The 17,805-nt window shown below is 42.3% G+C and overlaps 1 protein-coding gene across 1 annotated transcript in view; it reads right to left on the bottom strand.

Annotated features, from left to right (window-relative positions):
* GRID2 (glutamate ionotropic receptor delta type subunit 2) overlaps positions 1 to 17,805 on the bottom strand; it is a 797,500-nt gene that overhangs the window by 20,084 nt on the left and 759,611 nt on the right. Inside the window, exon 15 of the mRNA XM_069976784.1 lies at positions 3,077 to 3,317. Within this exon, the coding sequence (XP_069832885.1) occupies positions 3,077 to 3,317 (241 nt within the window). The remainder of the gene's footprint in view (positions 1 to 3,076; positions 3,318 to 17,805) is intronic.

Raw genomic sequence — 17,805 nt, 5'->3', positions numbered from 1 at the left:
CACACCAATCTAGAAAGGGATTCTTTGCTGTAACAGACTATGGAACTCTCTGCAAGCTAGATATGTCATGGTAAATTTCACTAAAATTGTTTAGAAGAGACCTTTATCTTTTTCTTTAAAAACCGAGCAAGTGGTAAAAGCAAACGTTTCACCCCGCCTGCCAGGGCAGAGCCTGCCCGACCCCCTGGTGGAGCCCCATATACTTACCCCTTTCATGAAGTCCCTTTCCTGGATCCGGTCCTGCCACTGAGAAATTGCTTTCTGAAGCCCTGCACCCGCGTTATGCTTATTACCAGAGATGAGTACGACGTCCATCTCCAGTCATTTTCTATGGATGTCGGACTCCTCTCTAGTACGCGAGCCCAGGGCTTCCGGCAGTGATTTCTTGGTGGCAGGATCGGGACTTAATAGAAGGGTTAAGTATATGGGGCTCCACCAGGGGTTTGGGCAGGCTCTCCCCCGGCAGCTCTGGTGAAAGGTTCCCTTTAAGCTCTCTATTGGTTGAGAACCTAATTATTTGAGTTCGGAGCAGTTTAGAAACCAAGGTACCACTGTACTTAGTACAACCCTCACCTGTTTTATATGCAGATAAAAATGGAAACCAGGGAAAATGGATGAGCAGCTCAGTTCTTTCACAACTGATTGGAAGAGGGGGTGGATGAAACCAGCCCAGGAGCTTTGGATTTTAGAGAGGAAGAGGAAAATGGATAAACCATTGGATGAGCTTTGCCTTTAAAGAGGACCTGCTACCAGATTAGGCCTGTCTGTTTAAGCAAATAACTAATTTTGGATCACCTATTTATATATGTGCCGTTTCTGTTATTCTTACTAGAAATTTTTGACTGAATAGCAACTAAATTTTACCAATTGGGACGTCGTGTCTCTACATGGTCTGAAATTATCCAATCCGAGCTTACAGTACAAGACTCTATAACCAATACCAAGACATACATTTTTAGTAAGAATGAAGACACATGACACATCTATAGGAATAGATGGTCCAGAATTGTTATTTCATGGAGATTATATACTGTACATTACTAAAACAGTTCAGGAGGGGGTGACAGGATCCCCTTAGGGTTCCATTGAAATGAGAATCAGTTTCCCCCCAAGGAGCCAAGCATTTAGCTATATAATCTGGGACATCATTCCTCAATCTGCTGTAACTACAGCTACTCGGCTGCAGAGTATAAATATTTCCGTTTGCTTGATGCCCTAACCACTAAGCTTTTTCCTCTTACTTGCTGTTATTAATGAAATCCTTAGGAGCCCCTGAAAATCTCTTGGGGGATATCTAGAGTTTCTTGCAGCCCAGTTAGAGAACCATTGATCTGTAATTCTGTTTGAAAGCTCTGTATTGCTCTATCCCAAGCTATGTTTGGATCCCTTATTGTAAGGAGTGGTATTTTTCTCCCTTTAAAATGATGAACATGGCAATAGAACATAAATGGTCCCTATTGTAAGTCAATGGGCCTGTTGGGCTTTGGTGGTGTTCATTTATATGTTGACTCTAGCACTGAATTTTCTTTGATTTCTATTATAAATTGAAGCTATGATAATGGTATGAACAGACTCTAAGGCTATTTATTGGCTGACTGAAAACTGTGGGGAATATTACTAGCTTTCCCACTGTGGATTACTCTTTAATTTACCGTATATTTACCATTCCCTGTTCCCTTGCAGTGCTGCACCCTGCTCTAGGGCACTCATCAGTCTTCTTCATAACTCCCCTCCTGCTACATCATGAGCCAGCTGACAGATACCTTGCTCAGCCAGTCAGTGACTGGGGCGGGACACCACTGTAGTCACTGATTGGCTGAGCAGGATATATCCCACCCTTTCAAGTTGTGACTTACCCTGAAGCCGAAAGAAAATGACATCTGGCGGGGTACCAGAGCCTGGTGATGCGGTACAGCGCGGATGTGGGTCCCTATACTTTTTCTGTTATGTTTTCCCCACCACATTCTAATTTAGAATTTTGCCAGATTTCTCCTTTTATGTTCCTCTAATAATATAGCTAATGGCCATTTAATCTAGAGGTGACTTAAGCCCCTACTCCACAGGCTGATATCCAGGAGCAAGTGAGCGCCGACATATCAGGTCAGCGCTTGCTTCCTCCTCGCTCCCTGCTCGCTGGCGGCACTATTACACGCGCCAACAGTGAGCGGGTAAGTGCGGGGGGGGGGGGGGGGGATTTGTTGGGCCGCGGGTAGTTGCCGGGGGGCTTCATGGACAATCTAAATATTGTGCCCTATGGGGAGCCCATAGGAGATAGATGCAGTCTGCTGACACTGCTCCTATTACACGGAGCGATGGCAGCAGATCGCTGCTGTCTAGATCGTTGATGTTTCAACATGTTGAAAGACAACGATCAGCCAACATCGATCATGTCGGCTGATTGTTGCCTTCTATTACACAAAGACATTATAGGCCGTAATGGACGATAATCTGCCAAATACAGCCAATATTTGCTTCGTGTAATAGGGCCTTTGCTCTATCTTTGATTTATGAAAATGTTTTCTTTCCAAATATTTTATGTTGTTATTTTCAGCTATGGATTGCTTATTTTATATTGTTGTATTATATATATGTACTGCTAGATTTTGCGATCAGTATGAGTCACCCTCTTACATAATAGGAAAGAAATGGAGCATATTCAAACACTGTGAGATTGCACTGTTTCTCTATGACCATCATAATTTCAAGCATCTGTTTGCTTCTTCCTTTTGGCTTCAGATTTGAATTTGGCAGCGCTGCTAACAGATACAGTGGATTATTGTACAAACCAAATGTACTCGTTTTTCCTGGCCGCATGTGGAATGAGGTCTGGGTAATTCATCACATTTTTAAATATTTGATTCATCTGACCTACTTTAGCAGTTTCATGCTAGTTTAGGCAGTGACTCAAGCTGTTGTTTAAAGACAGTAAGACACCTAGGATTCAAGAATCGCTAAAGTGTGGCACCTACTTAGTTGTACTCCTGCTTGGAAAGTTTGGAGAAAATCAGGAAGAAAACAAACAGCTTTGTCAGAGAAAAGTTATCATTGGCATTACTTCATGTTCTATAATAGTTACCTCTTTAGAAGGTACTCTGGAGCCTTTTTTCTTATTCCACCATGTTTCCACCATTGCTATGATGCAAGACAAAACAACACCAGCTGCTAAGATGCAAAATACTCCTGCAAAGCTTTTAATGTCCAGGGCACTGCCTTTCTGTTTAGGTTCCACAGATGAATATAGGTCACAATGTCCATTGCGTGGCCACCACTTATGTTTTAGTAGGTCCATGTCCCCATTCTGCTGGAGTTCCAGTATCCTACCAAAGACAAATAAGTAAATTATATAAAGTATTAAAATATGCAATGTTCATATCCAGTCCTATGGTTTTAACAGTTGTGAGCGCAGAGGCATAGCTTAAAGATCCTGGGCATGAATGCAATTAAAGGGAAATTGTCACTAGGTTCTTGCTGCATAAACTAGTGACAGAAATGCTGAACAGAGCGGTGTCTTACTTACATCATTCTGTTTAGCTGTTCTCCTGATATGCAGGAGAGGGGGGGGGGTTGTGCCGCACCCCTCTCTTCTCCCTCCAGATATTGATTGACAGCTATCTGCATATATGCAGTATAGATAGGCAACTGCCATCAGCGTCTGGTGGGCTGAATGTGCTCATCAATATTGAGGACTACTGAGCACATGTAAATAATATTTATAATATCTCTGAATCAGCTGCTTAAAACAGTGCAAGTGATACATCTGACCCCCCAAAAAAATACTTACCCATCCCAGTCACCCCCCTTCCCCCAGAGCTGTGTCACAGGCTCACTGACCACTGCCGGGCTCCAGTTTCTCCCAGGTTCCGGTGACAACATTACCTGCTAGGAAAGGCACATTCAGCCAGTCAGTGAATGCAGCGATGTCCAGCTCAGTCACTGACTGGCTGAGCGGGCATTCTTGAGCCTGGGACATTGCAGCATCAGGGGACCCAAGGGGGATGGGTAAGTATAGATTCTCTATTATGTTCCAGCACCCTCCACCTGTAGCCGATTTGTCATCTTGGCCCAGAGTCCCTCTTTAATGCCACAAAGGGGCCTGTAGTCCTGCTTAGTCATCAGGATCTGGGTGTGACTCCAATCTATCTATTATTTAACTCACTCCTCTGAGATAATCTAGGATCTGTAAATTTTTGATAAAGACACAGTGATAAACAAGAAGGACTTTTTTATTTAAAAACTGGAGAGATGAGTTAAAACAAAAACAGCAACGCATCCCCTTTAACCTCAGGATTGTTGGGGTCCTGAGTAGTAGGATTGATCACCAAGTGTTGGCCTATTGCAATAGTAGTGTTGCACTCTAATAAAATACACTTAAAATAGACGTAAAATACAATGTCTTTCTTATATGCATATTATAATAAGGAAAGCTTTGCATTGAGTCTGGTGCACTGGCATCTTATATTGGAATACAGTTTGTAATGGGTGTTTATGGAGCCGCACTTCCACAGCTGTTTCCATGACTGGTGCTGAAGGACAAGTTTGAATATTTATATCCTTGTTATGTGCTATTACTTTACAGGATGGGAATAATTCTTTAAATTATTCCTATACAAAAAAGGAAGAAGACAATGGCTTTGTATTATCTAACAATAACATGCAGTTAATGATAACCAGGAGTGGCAAATAAAACAATAAAACCATGCGCTTGCACACTAGCAGCCTTTTCATTGGCTGGACCGCATCACATGGCTTCCAGCTTGCTTAGCCCTGATTGGTTGAACTTGCTGGAAGCCATGTGATGCGCTCCAGCCAATGAAAAGGCTGCCGGTGCGCACGCGCACCAGCAGCCTTTTCTCTCCCATTCACTTTACATGGACCCGGAAGTGTGTGTGTCTGTGTTTTTTTTTTTTTTTTTTAGGCTCCACCGGAGTTGTCCTTTAAAGGGCAACTCCAGCAAAAAAATTTTTCTTTCAAATCAACTAATGTCAGAAAGTGCCAAATATTTGTAATTTACTTCTGTAAAAAATCCTTCAGTACTTATCAGCTGCTATATATACTACTGTACATATCTATATACTACTGTACACATGTCTATGACATACAGCAGCTGATAAGTACTAGAAGATTTTTTAATAGAAGTAAATAACAAATCTCTGGTACTTTCTGGCGCCAGCTGATTTGAAAGAAAACATTTTTTCACTGGAATTGCCCTTTAATACAGGCTTTGCCTACAGCAGTGGGCATTCACACTGGGTTCTATTGGTTCACGGCATGGTCAGGTGTGATATAAATGATAATAATAGCATCATAGCAGTTGCACCTTGGCCAAGGTGTCTGAAGAGGTTTAAAGCATATGATAGATTGGATCCATATTGCCCATTTTGAGCTTCAAATTATATCTCGTTTGCTTACCCTGTGCACCTCATTTTGCTCATCTATGTAATAGTATAGGACAAAAATGTGTTATGATTTGACATTGAGTTTAGTAAACTCTGATTTAGTAAATTTCCACCAAATAACAATACTCTATTGCATCTCTGCCATACGATGGAATCGGAGAACTATAGCGAAACAATGTGATATAGTGCCAGCCGAGTCCAGAATCTTTAGCAGAAGCAATTTAACTTATCATATAGTAAAAGGGCAAATCTAACCATAAAATAATAATAACAAAAATATATATGTATATTTATATAGTTTTAGAGAACACATTACACATCTTATTCAACTGAAGCCAACACAATGTATAAAGTTTTCATGTCAATTGCTGTGCACCCTTTGTCCACATGGTGGCAGTCACATTACACAGAATTTCAGCTGCTGCAGTTATTAGGCTATGAATAAAGCTCTGGCAATTATTGATCTATCAGGCTGGAACACACATTTTACTCAGTGCTACTTAATGTTTTATTTTAAATTCAAACAATTATCCATGTTGCAATACCCCTGATAATGTTGATGTAGAAATCTATTGTTCAGTACATTCTATAGCGTGGTAAGTTAGGCTTGTACTAGAAAATTGTTCACAAGTGAATGGTTACATTCCCAATGGGTTTTCATAACTCATGCGATCTAAAAACAAGGCAGAATGCCCATTTCTCGACCCACAGAGCACTTTCTTACTTGGTTAACTCAGTGAGAAGTTGTAAGTGGCATAGTAATTGTGCACTGCTCAGCACCTTAACAATTATTCTGCCTTTAAAAAAGTTGATTTTCTAGTAAGGGAAACAAGCGTTACATAGAGTTGGCATGCTATCACATCTTCTGGGATTATTTTTCTTTTTGGCTGCACGGCAGATGTTGTTTGCAAGATGTGTCCTGTTTACCCAAATTCAGCTCGGAGTGTTTAATAAAAGTTGCCGCTATAGCTGATTAAACAGTGAATGAAAACAGTAGACTGTATTGCACTGTAAGTGTAAATGCATAAAACCAACAAAAACTGCACGAAGAACAAGCAAAAAGTGCGGTGAAACAGAAGACAGATGCTCTTACATGAGCCTCTCATTTACAGTACTTACAGGATGCCGAATTTCCAGGAACTGACACAAAAACAGCCTGAGAAGGCATACAAAGGACCTAACAACTATATAATATCAGGAATAATCCTAAAGGGAACCAATCACCTCAAAAATGCATATAAAGCTTAGGAAATGTGCTGTTAGACCACACAGCACACTTCCCACACATGTTTTCATAGCCTCCTTGCTCCCCCGTGTAAGCCACGAAGTCACTTTATAAAACTGGCGCCCTGTATGCAAATTACCTGAGGTAGTCATCGGGGCAGTGCAGATAGCAGGTAGTCACGGTCTGCTGTGCGTCTCCTATCCCCATGGGCGTGATTCAAATTTCCCAGTAGCTGTGACGTCACTCGAAAGCGCGCCGTGCCCGACGTCGTTGCGCCTACCTTGTGACGCCGCCGCGCATGCGCAGTACAGCCGCTTCCATTCCGGCGGTACTGTGCCTGTGCAGAATAGCCTCGAACTCAGTGTGAGCCAGAGTTCGAGGCTATTTTGCACGGATGCAGTACCGCCGGAATGGAAGTGGTGGTACTGCGCATGCACGGCAGCGTCACAACGTAGGCGCGCCGACGTCGGGCACGGCGCGCTCCCGAGTGACGTCACAGGTACTGTGCAATTTGAATCACGCCCACAGAGGCGTGATTAAAGCGGAAGAACGCCCAGGACGATAGGAGACGCCCAGCAGACCGTGACTACCTGCTATCCGCACACCGCCCCGATGACTACCTCAGGTGATTTGCATACAGGGCACCAGTTTTAAGAAGTGACTTTGTGGCTTACACAGGGGAGGCAAGGAGGCTATGAAAACATGTGTGGGAAGTGTGCTGTGTGCTCTAACAGCACATGTACTTAGCTTTATATGCATTTTTGAGGTGATTGGTTCCCTTTAATTATGATAATACCCGAATGACAAACAGCACAAAAACATACAGTATCAACAATCACTGGTCATGGTATAACAGCAAAGATATATATATATATATATATATATATATATATATATATACATACTTATATAGACCATGCTCCCATCATTTAAACCAAATGATGCAAAAAAAAAAGTGCAAGTGCTGTGATAGAAAAAAAAAAAATCCTAACTACAAAAAGAAAATAGTAACATATATAAATGTTAAAAAGTGGTTCATCACTTCATAGTAAAATAGTTCAGTGTACAATATTAGCGTATGTGCACACTACGGAATCCCGACCGATCGCTCGCCGTGGATTCCACAGCTTGCCCACACTCGTGGACGCGCGCATCCGCCCGAAGAATTCTTTGGGCAGAAGGCAAAATCTGGCAAACTATACAATGAAGCCTATGGGACCAGCGGATATGCGTGTCCGCCAGCGTCCGCGAGTGGGGGCGAGCTGCGGAATCCGCAGGTGATAGTAGTGGACACTAAGGGTGGGGCATGGTCACATGCTCCTCTATGCTGGGCATCTTATGGACAGAATCACCACAGAGCAGGACAGCACAGCCTGGAAGGAAGCCTGTTTTTAGCTCTATAAGATACACAGGGAGCTGCTGTCAGTAAGTGCTGGGAGTACCCTTTAACCTCTCACCGGTGGAATCCACCGTGTTTCATCACAGAAGACTTCCTCAGGGATGAAGGACATATCCCATAATTACATTTTATATAGGAAGCGTAATTGAATTAATTGTTTGCCACACTAAAACACTTAAAAAACATGGAACGTATACTCAATATCTCTTTGTGTAGAATCCATTTCATATGCAGACAGTCCAACCCCCAGGGATAACCAAATAATAATAATCCTCTGCCATCTTTGGGTCTATGACTATGGCATCCATCAAGGCGCATGATGAACGTCATAGTTATGGATGCACAGATGGCGACCACCATTACATGGTTATCCCGGGGAATTGCCTACATATGGAGAGGATTTTACATAAGGAGATATTGACTGTACATTGTAGGTGAACTAATTTACAATAGCTACATCAACTAGAATCTGCTGTACACTACATTGGATCTTTTTTGAAATATAGGTTTAATTTAAAAGGGGTATTCCAGCACTTTGCTAGGAACATGTAAAAAGCTAATTTCTTCTACTACTCTTCATTCAATAGCGGCCGCAGAGAATGTGTCAGTTTACACAATGGAGCATGTGGCTCTGGCCGCACGCTCCATTGTATACAGCTGGGAATGATGCGCCCGCATACGAATTCAGCAGAAGTGAAGATCATCCCGCTGGTATTGCAGTACTGGCTGGGATGATCTTCTCTGACACCGGACGTTCTGTGACATGTGAACATGGCCTAAGAATGGAATTTTTTCTTTAAATAAAAGTGAATTACTAATGTCTGGCACTTACTGACACCTGTTGATTTAAAAAAATTAAAAAAATAAAAATTTGCTGGAGTACCCCTATAAACATTGAGAACTCAAAAAATAAATAGAATATATTGCAAAACTGACAGTGCAGCGCCTTTAATTTTGGTCCATAGAAACACATTGATCGTTTGCTGTGTCTCCTGAACTAATTTATCTTCTCCTGTGTTAAGAACTGGTAACAAAATTATTTCCTATCTGTATGACAGACAATGGGTCGAGGAACCAAATTAACATCATGATGAATCTTAGGAGCTGCAGTGACTAGTGAACTTTAATTATTGTCTATCTGGTGTGTTTATGTAAGCAGTAAAAGTCAAGCACTCATTATAGAAATGGCAAGCATTATCTATTGTAAAATGTAATCTAGGCAGCGAGTGAATAGATAATCAGGTTAATGAAAGCTAGCTAGGGAGATACAGGGGAGCAAAACGATGAGACAAGGGTCCCCACTGAGAAATGAGGGCATAATTGCAATTGGAAGGAGAACACATTCAGTGATCTTTTAAAATGTCATTGTCATTCCTGGTTATATAGTGATATTTTCATTCTAGGTTAAAAAAAAAAATTGTGAGGAAAAAAAAAAATCTTGAAACCTATTAGATGCTTGTAATAAAAAAAAAAAAAAGCCAGGAAACAGGAATGAATAAACACCATCATTATCTTTTTGTTCTTATTCGTAAAATGTGCTCATGCTTGTTAGAAGATGAAATAACACAAGGCTAACAAATTTATATATGTCATACAGCATCCCGGAGCTGAAAAATATGTGAATTCATTTATACAGCATACAGTGTATTCAAAAAGTCTTCAGAGCCTTCCATTTTTCACAATTTGTGGCCTTGTGTTAAAATATAAAAAAAAATAATAATAATGCCCCCCCCCCATCATCGTTCTGCAATCAGTACAGAATGTCAGAAATCTTTACTAATTTTTTGAAAAACTAAAATATTACATTGCCGTAAATATTCAGACCCTTATTGGACTGGTCTTATTTGAAGCACCGGTGGCAGCAATTGCAGCCTCCAGTCTTCTTGGGTACGAGCCGATGGGTTTGTACATCTGGATTTGTTGATTTTCTGCCATTCTTCTCTGCAGATCTTCTCAAGCTGTTAGGATGGATAAGGATTCTTGGTGGACAGCCATTTCCAGGTCTCTCTAGAGACGATCAATTGGGTTCAAGTCAGGGGCTATTCAAGGACATTCAAAGAGTTGTCCCTGAGCCACTTCTGTCTTGTCTGTTTTTAGAGTCGTTGTTTTGTTCGGAGGTGGGCCTTCGGTCTAGTGTCAGGTCCAGCACTGTGGATGAGATTTCATTAAGAATATCTTTTTGCTCTATTCAGCTACTGAAACACAACCCCCCAGTAGAGACTGGCCGGGTCACAGAACGGCCGGTCTCTGAAAAGATCATCCTGGCCGGTACTGCAGTACCGGACGGATGAGCTTTGCAGTCACTTAGTTCTGATGCGGGCGCATCCGTGCGCGCCTGCATCAGAACTTCCCACTGCACACTATGAAGCTAGCGGCCGGAAGCGCTCGCTCCATAGTGTGCACTGACATGGTTTCCTGCAGCCGCTATTCATGGTTTCCTGCAGCCGCGTGAGATCCCGGCCGGAGTGTATACTATGTGTAAATGCTCGAACTGAGATCCCATAGGCAGCAAAGGAACATACATTTTCGTAATATATGGTTTTACGAAAATATACATTGTGTGAACATAGCCTTATTCTTGATACGATTTCTGTGTAGTTTGTAGTTAAAACCCTAGGCTAGTAAGGCTATGTTCACACGACGACAAAAAAGGGAAAAGATTGACGCTTTTTCTATTTAACTAGATGTCCGTTTACTGCAATGTAATGCTTTGAGGTCAATAGAATGACGGACCTCCAATACACAGAGTGTATAAAGTAACAGGCGTTATCTTTCAATTATTTTCGGACGTCTTTTGCAAACAGCAGACGTCGTTTTTACTTGTTCAGTTTTTCTTTTTTCACCGTCCTTTTACAGTTTTTTACTATTAAATTCAATGGACTTTTCAAATAAAGACACACATAAAGGCTCAACTAGAATAATGTACCAACAGCTGTTACTGCACTGGCGGGCGGCCAAACAGCGATTTTATTTTAAAAATTATAAACGGAGAAAAAAAAATGTTGTGTGAACATAGCCTAGGGGGTTGGATGCACTGGGAGCATGACAACCACCCACAATGCACCCCCTCTTTTAATGAATATCAGCAGAGCAGGCCTGCTGGATCGGTTCACTGGGGGCAATAATGCACCAAACCACCTTATTAGAAAAAGGATTTAAAGTGTACCTGTCATTATAGCTTTCAAAATCTAAATCAACAGTAGATGTGATATAAAGCAAGTTTGCAATTTACATTCATTATTTTTTTTTTTTGTTATCATGGAAAACACGGCACTTCCTGTATTCTGACTTTTTTTTCTCAAAAAACAGGAAACAGTCAGAAAAAAAGTAAGTCCTGTGTATCCCAAGCCATCTGAGGACACATTGAGTCGTGACTCTCTGTACTGGCCAAAATTCTTGTGTTAAGTCTGTTTTATTTTTTTTTTAACTAGCACAAGTCAGAAAATCTGCCTTCCGGAGACTGGACCTTGATTTCTGCTAAGTTCAGCTTTTTTTTCAGCATGATAAAAAAATATATTTATATATATGTGTATATATATATATATATATATATATCATAAAAATTAAAGTCTGTCTGTCTGTCTGTCTGTCTGTCTGTCCTTCTGTCTGTCTGTCTGTCTGTCCTCTATAGACTTCCAAACGCCTGAACCGTTTGACCCCAAATTTGGCACACAGATACATTGGGTGCCCGGGAAGGTTATTGCGAAGGTCCCGTCCCCGCCAGATGTACAGGAGGGGAGGGGGAGGGGAAAGAGAGGCGCCCCATAGAGATGAATTGGAAAATCTCCTCACTGCAAACACAGGTGATATAATTAGCTGCAGCAGACACGGCAGTTGGAGCCTTAGCAACCAATAGGATTACTGCTTTCATTTCCACAGGGAGCAATGGTTGCTAGGGAAGCTGCCTCACAACATCCACAGTAATAACTGGTAGACCCCCTACTCCATCTATACAGGACATGTATATACAGGGCCCCCTACTCCATCTATACACTACATGTATATACAGGACCCCCTACTCCATCTATACAGTACATGTATATACAGGACCCCCTACTCCATCTATACAGTACATGTATATACAGGGCCCCCTACTCCATCTATACAGTACATGTATATACAGGACCCCCTACTCCATCTATACAGTACATGTAAATAAAGGGCCCCCTACTCCATCTATACAGTACATGTATATACAGGACCCCCTACTCCATCTATACAGTACATGTATATACAGGACCCCCTACTCCATCTATACAGTACATGTATATACAGGACCCCCTACTCCATCCATACAGTACATGTATATACAGGACCCCCTACTCCATCCATACAGTACATGTATATACAGGGCCCCCTACTCCATCTACACAGTACATGTATATACAGGACTCCCTACTCCATCTATACAGTACATGTATATACAGGGCCCCCTACTCCATCCATACAGTACATGTATATACAGGACCCCCTACTCCATCTATACAGTACATGTATATACAGGACCCCCTACTCCATCTATACAGTACATGTATATACAGGACCCCCTACTCCAACTATACAGTACATGTATATACAGGACCCCCTACTCCATCTATACAGTACATGTATATACAGGGCCCCCTACTCCATCCATACAGTACATGTATATACAGGGCCCCCTACTCCATCTATACTGTACATATATATACAGGGCCCCCTACTCCATCTATACAGTACATGTATATACAGGACCCCCTACTCCATCTATACAGTACATGTATATACAGGACCCCCTACTCCATCTATACAGTACATGTATATACAGGGCCCCCTACTCCATCTTGACAGTACATGTATATACAGGACCCCCTACTCCATCCATACAGTACATGTATATACAGGGCCCCCTACTTCATCCATACAGTACATGTATATACAGGACCCCCTACTCCATCTATACAGTACATGTATATACAGGACCCCCTACTCCATCTATACAGTACATGTATATACAGGACCCCCTACTCCATCTATACAGTACATGTATATACAGGACCCCCTACTCCATCTATACAACACATGTATATACAGGACCCCCTACTCCATCTATACAGTACATGTATATACAGGACCCCCTACGCCAACTATACAGTACATGTATATACAGGGCCCCCTACTCCATCTATACAGTACATATATATATATACAGGACCCCCTACTCCATGTATACAGTACATGTATATACAGAAACCCCTACTCCATCTATACAGTACATATATACAGAACCCCCTACTCCATCTATACAGTACATGTATATAGGACCCCCTACTCCATCTATACAGTACATGTATATACAGGACCTCCTACTCCATCAATACTGTACATGTATACAGGACCCACTACTCCATCTATACAGTACATGTATATACAGGGCACTATAGGACAGGTATACCAAACTGTGACTGGGTAACACCGCCACACCAGACCTGACCAATACCGCCATACTGGGACTGGATAACACTGCCATACCAGACCTGACCAATACCGCCATACTGTGACTGGGTAACACTGCCACACCAGACCTGACCAATACCGCCATACTGTGCTGGATAACACCACTATACCAGACCTGACCAATACCGCCATACTGTGACTGGAGAACACCGCCACACCAGACCTGACCAATACCACCGTACTGTGACTGGATAACACCGCCATACCAGACATGACCAATACCGACACAATTTACTGAATAACACTGCCATACCAGACCTGACCAAAACCGCCATACTGTGACTGGATAACACAGCCACACCAGACCTGACCAATACCGCCATACTGTGACTGGATAACACCGCCATACCAGTCATGACCAATACCGACACACTGTGACTGAATAACACTGCCATACCAGACCTGACCAATACCGCCATACTGTGACTGGAAAACACCGCTATACCAGACCAATACCGCCATACCCCCCTCGAAAAGACACCAGATTTTCTGGCAAGTCTGAACAGGAGGGTACTGCCCCTCTGCAAGGTGCTACCCTACACACCAGACCATGGGTGCCTAATGGTAAATACGACCCTGCAGGTATACAGGACACTGACACTTTATACCCGGGCAGCGCCGGGTACATTTTCTAGTATATATATAAATAAATATATATATATACAAAAGAGGGGTCCGTGGAGCCTCAGTTACGAGTCTCAAAACACTGGAATAGCCAGATATCCCTCTCTCCAGAGAAGGAAGCCCATTGCCAAGGGGTGCCTCCTAGTGGGGAGAGCACCAAACCACCCTGATACGTAGTCCCTCAGGTCCTCACTCTGTAGCGAGCTTTGGGACCTAAATAGGGAAACACCAGGGTGGCCCCTGTGAGTCAAAGTCTAACTCTGTGGCGAGTATAACGACATAAGACAAGGGTTACCAAGGCTAGGCATCCATCCACAGACTGCAGTTTCGGGGTATTTGCCCCTCGTCAATGTGGAGCAGGATTCTGGCTACTGGGGCAATGATAAATAGACCAACAAAACACAACAATCACTGAACTCAGGGAGAACAGTGAAAAATTCCAATGGAGTACTCATTTAGGTCCCAAAGCTCGCTACAGAGTGAGGACCTGAGGGACTACGTATCAGGGTGGTTTGGTGCTCTCCCCACTAGGAGGCACCCCTTGGCAATGGGCTTCCTTCTCTGGAGAGAGGGATATCTGGCTATTCCCGTGTTTTGAGACTCGTAACTGAGGCTCCACGGACCCCTTTTTTGCATATTCAAATTTTGTATGGGACAATCAATGGAGACTCGTAAATGAGTACTCCATTGGAATTTTTCACTGTTCTCCCTGAGTTCAGTGATTGTTGTGTTTTGTTGGTCTATTTATCATTGCCCCAGTAGCCAGAATCCTGCTCCACACTGACGAGGGGCAAATACCCCAAAACTGCAGTCTGTGGATGGATGCCTAGCCTTGGTTACCCTTGTCTTATGTCGTTATACTCGCCACAGAGTTAGACTTTGACTCACAGGGGCCACCCTGGTGTTTCCCTATTTAGGTCCCAAAGCTCGCTACAGAGTGAGGACCTGAGGGACTACGTATCAGGGTGGTTTGGTGCTCTCCCCACTAGGAGGCACCCCTTGGCAATGGGCCTCCTTCTCTGGAGAGAGGGATATCTGGCTATTCCCGTGTTTTGAGACTCGTAACTGAGGCTCCACGGACCCCTTTTTTGCATATTCAAATTGTGTATGGGACAATCAATGGAGACTCGTAAATGAGTACTCCATTGGAATTTTTCACTGTTCTCCCTGAGTTCAGTGATTGTTGTGTTTTGTTGGTATATATATATATATATATATATATATATATATATATATATATATTGCAGGCTTGGTTTATATTACATCTACTGTTGATTTAGATTTTGAAAGTTATAACGACAAGTACACTTTAACTACAAACTGCATGGAAACTTACCTTCATCCTCAGCGCCTCTTATGCAATAGGTCCATATCAGTAGGTTACATTTATCTAACCTTCTGATAATTTCCCTTTAATAATGGCACAAACCATTTCAGTTCTCTTCTAGTTTAATCTCCATATTTCTGAGCAGTACAACACAGTCCCAAGCACTTTGCTTTCTGAGTAGTTCATGAATACAATGCTGAAACTACAGTGGACACTGATATTAACACTATCAATACCCACTAGCAAATGGGGTGTCATGTTTGTTTGATAGATAAATCTCTTTCTATATTTTCAAAGTACAAGCTAGAAATATAATGGTTTACACACACATATAGGGAATTGGCCATAATCTAATTGCATCAGAAAATCCGCAGCTATATATTTCTAGAACTGCTTCTCTAGGAAACCATGATGTCAATCATATTCCAGTTAATACATTTTCCCTCCACTGGTCAACAGGATGAGTCAAAATCTCACATCTAGATCCCAATGCCATTAATAATGCAGCCTTTAGTCCATCCATTTCTTTCACTGCTCCTTGTCCTGCTCTATGAATAACATTATATTGTCATACTCTCAATAGTTCCGGCAGAGGCATTTCATTATTTAAACATTAGCAGGTTGGATTTTCAGCATTTTGGCATTATTGATGCAACATGCAAAGTGACAAGACCAGAATGATTAAATTCCACTTCATGATACATGATACATGAAGCCGGGGCTGCTGCCACAACTGACTGCGCACAACAATGGCGAGCTGCATGAAAGGACGTCCGGAAGAACCAAGAGATTGTGAGTGTATGGTAATTACAAAATCGCAACGTCTGTCAAACTGAAATATGGTTTATGGCCAGCAGAAAAGAGAATTGACAGGACAAGCCAACATATAAATCAGGTGGAATTTGTAAGAAATGCAAACAGGGTGAGTCGTAGGTTAAATGGCATCCTCTGTTATATTTTTATTATTATTTATATTGCACTACAATAGTAGCACAGCGTATTGTATCAGTGATCAATGAAACTAGCATTAAAGAACAAGTCTGGCGTCAGGAATTTTTTTTCAAAAGAGTTGGGGAGGAGGTAGCTTAACAAACCAACATGCACCTACCTGTTCGGCTCCAGAGCGGGGTTCACTGTCCCCCGCTCTGGTTTCTCTCCCCCTGGCCACTTCCTGGTTTGAGCGGGGACCTGGATCAGGACGTGTTAGCTCCGCTCAGCCAGTAAGTGGCCTAAGTGAAAACCTGCTACGGCCACTGACTGGCTAAGTGGGCCTAACACGTCATGGCCCAGGTCCCCGTTCAAACCAGGAAGCAGCGGGGAGATCGGGAACCGGAGCAGGACACAGCGGACCCCTGCAATGGGTGCATGTTGTTATTTTCAGCTGCCTCCTGTCCGGCTCTTTTGAAAAAAAATGCCTGACACTGGACTTCCCCTTTAGGGTGCCTTCACCTACACCGAATCCGCAGCAGATTTCACACTGCGAATTCACAGCGAAATCCGCTGTGGATCCAGTGCCATCTCTATGAGAATACATACTCACTGTGAGTATGTAAGTTAACCCCTGCCGGCCGGAGCATACATCACCTGCTCCCCACTCTGGCTTGCTTCGGGGGTTTCGTATCGCCATGTCTGCAATGATGGCCTTCTTTTTCCACCAAAATCCCATTGTGGGAACATAGCCTAAAAGAGCTCAAAAAGATATATATATATATATATATATATATATATATATATATATATATATACCAATATATATATATATATATATATATATATATATATATATACATATATACCAAAATGTGCCAATAAAAAGTGAAATTTGTACCTCAAAAGACAAGCCCTCATATGGCTACATAAGGAAAAATAAAAAAAAAGAGGGATAATTTCTGTCTGCCCAAGTAGCTTCAACCTTCTCTCACTTCTATTTCTGAGGTATTGGGCCAGATACAATATTACCTTCCCACAGTCCAACTACAAACTGAGCAGCTTAAGGAGAGAAGAGTAAAATCCTTGCTAAGTGGAGGTCTTTCGATTGTGCCTGTCTTGATTCCTCAGAAATTGCTCAGGTGATGTCAACTTTCTGCCAGAGTTGTATTTGAAGGCAGACTTGGCTGGCTCTCTGGGTAAACTATGTATCTGACACAAAGCTAGGTGATCAAGGCTTATGTTAGTAATATACAAGTTATGGTCATTAGGTGGCCTTTGGGGCGGGGGGGGGGGGGGGGGGAGGTGGGGGTTCCTACTTGCAAGCTAGAGGAGGGGGGCAGGAGTTCTTATGTTGTGACATAACATATGTGAGAATGTTTTATTATTATTATGCAAAATATTTTTAGTC

This window comes from Dendropsophus ebraccatus, chromosome 7, assembly GCF_027789765.1.
Source record: "Dendropsophus ebraccatus isolate aDenEbr1 chromosome 7, aDenEbr1.pat, whole genome shotgun sequence".
NCBI lineage: Eukaryota > Metazoa > Chordata > Amphibia > Anura > Hylidae > Dendropsophus > Dendropsophus ebraccatus.
This window is presented reverse-complemented; position numbering and strand designations above follow the sequence as displayed.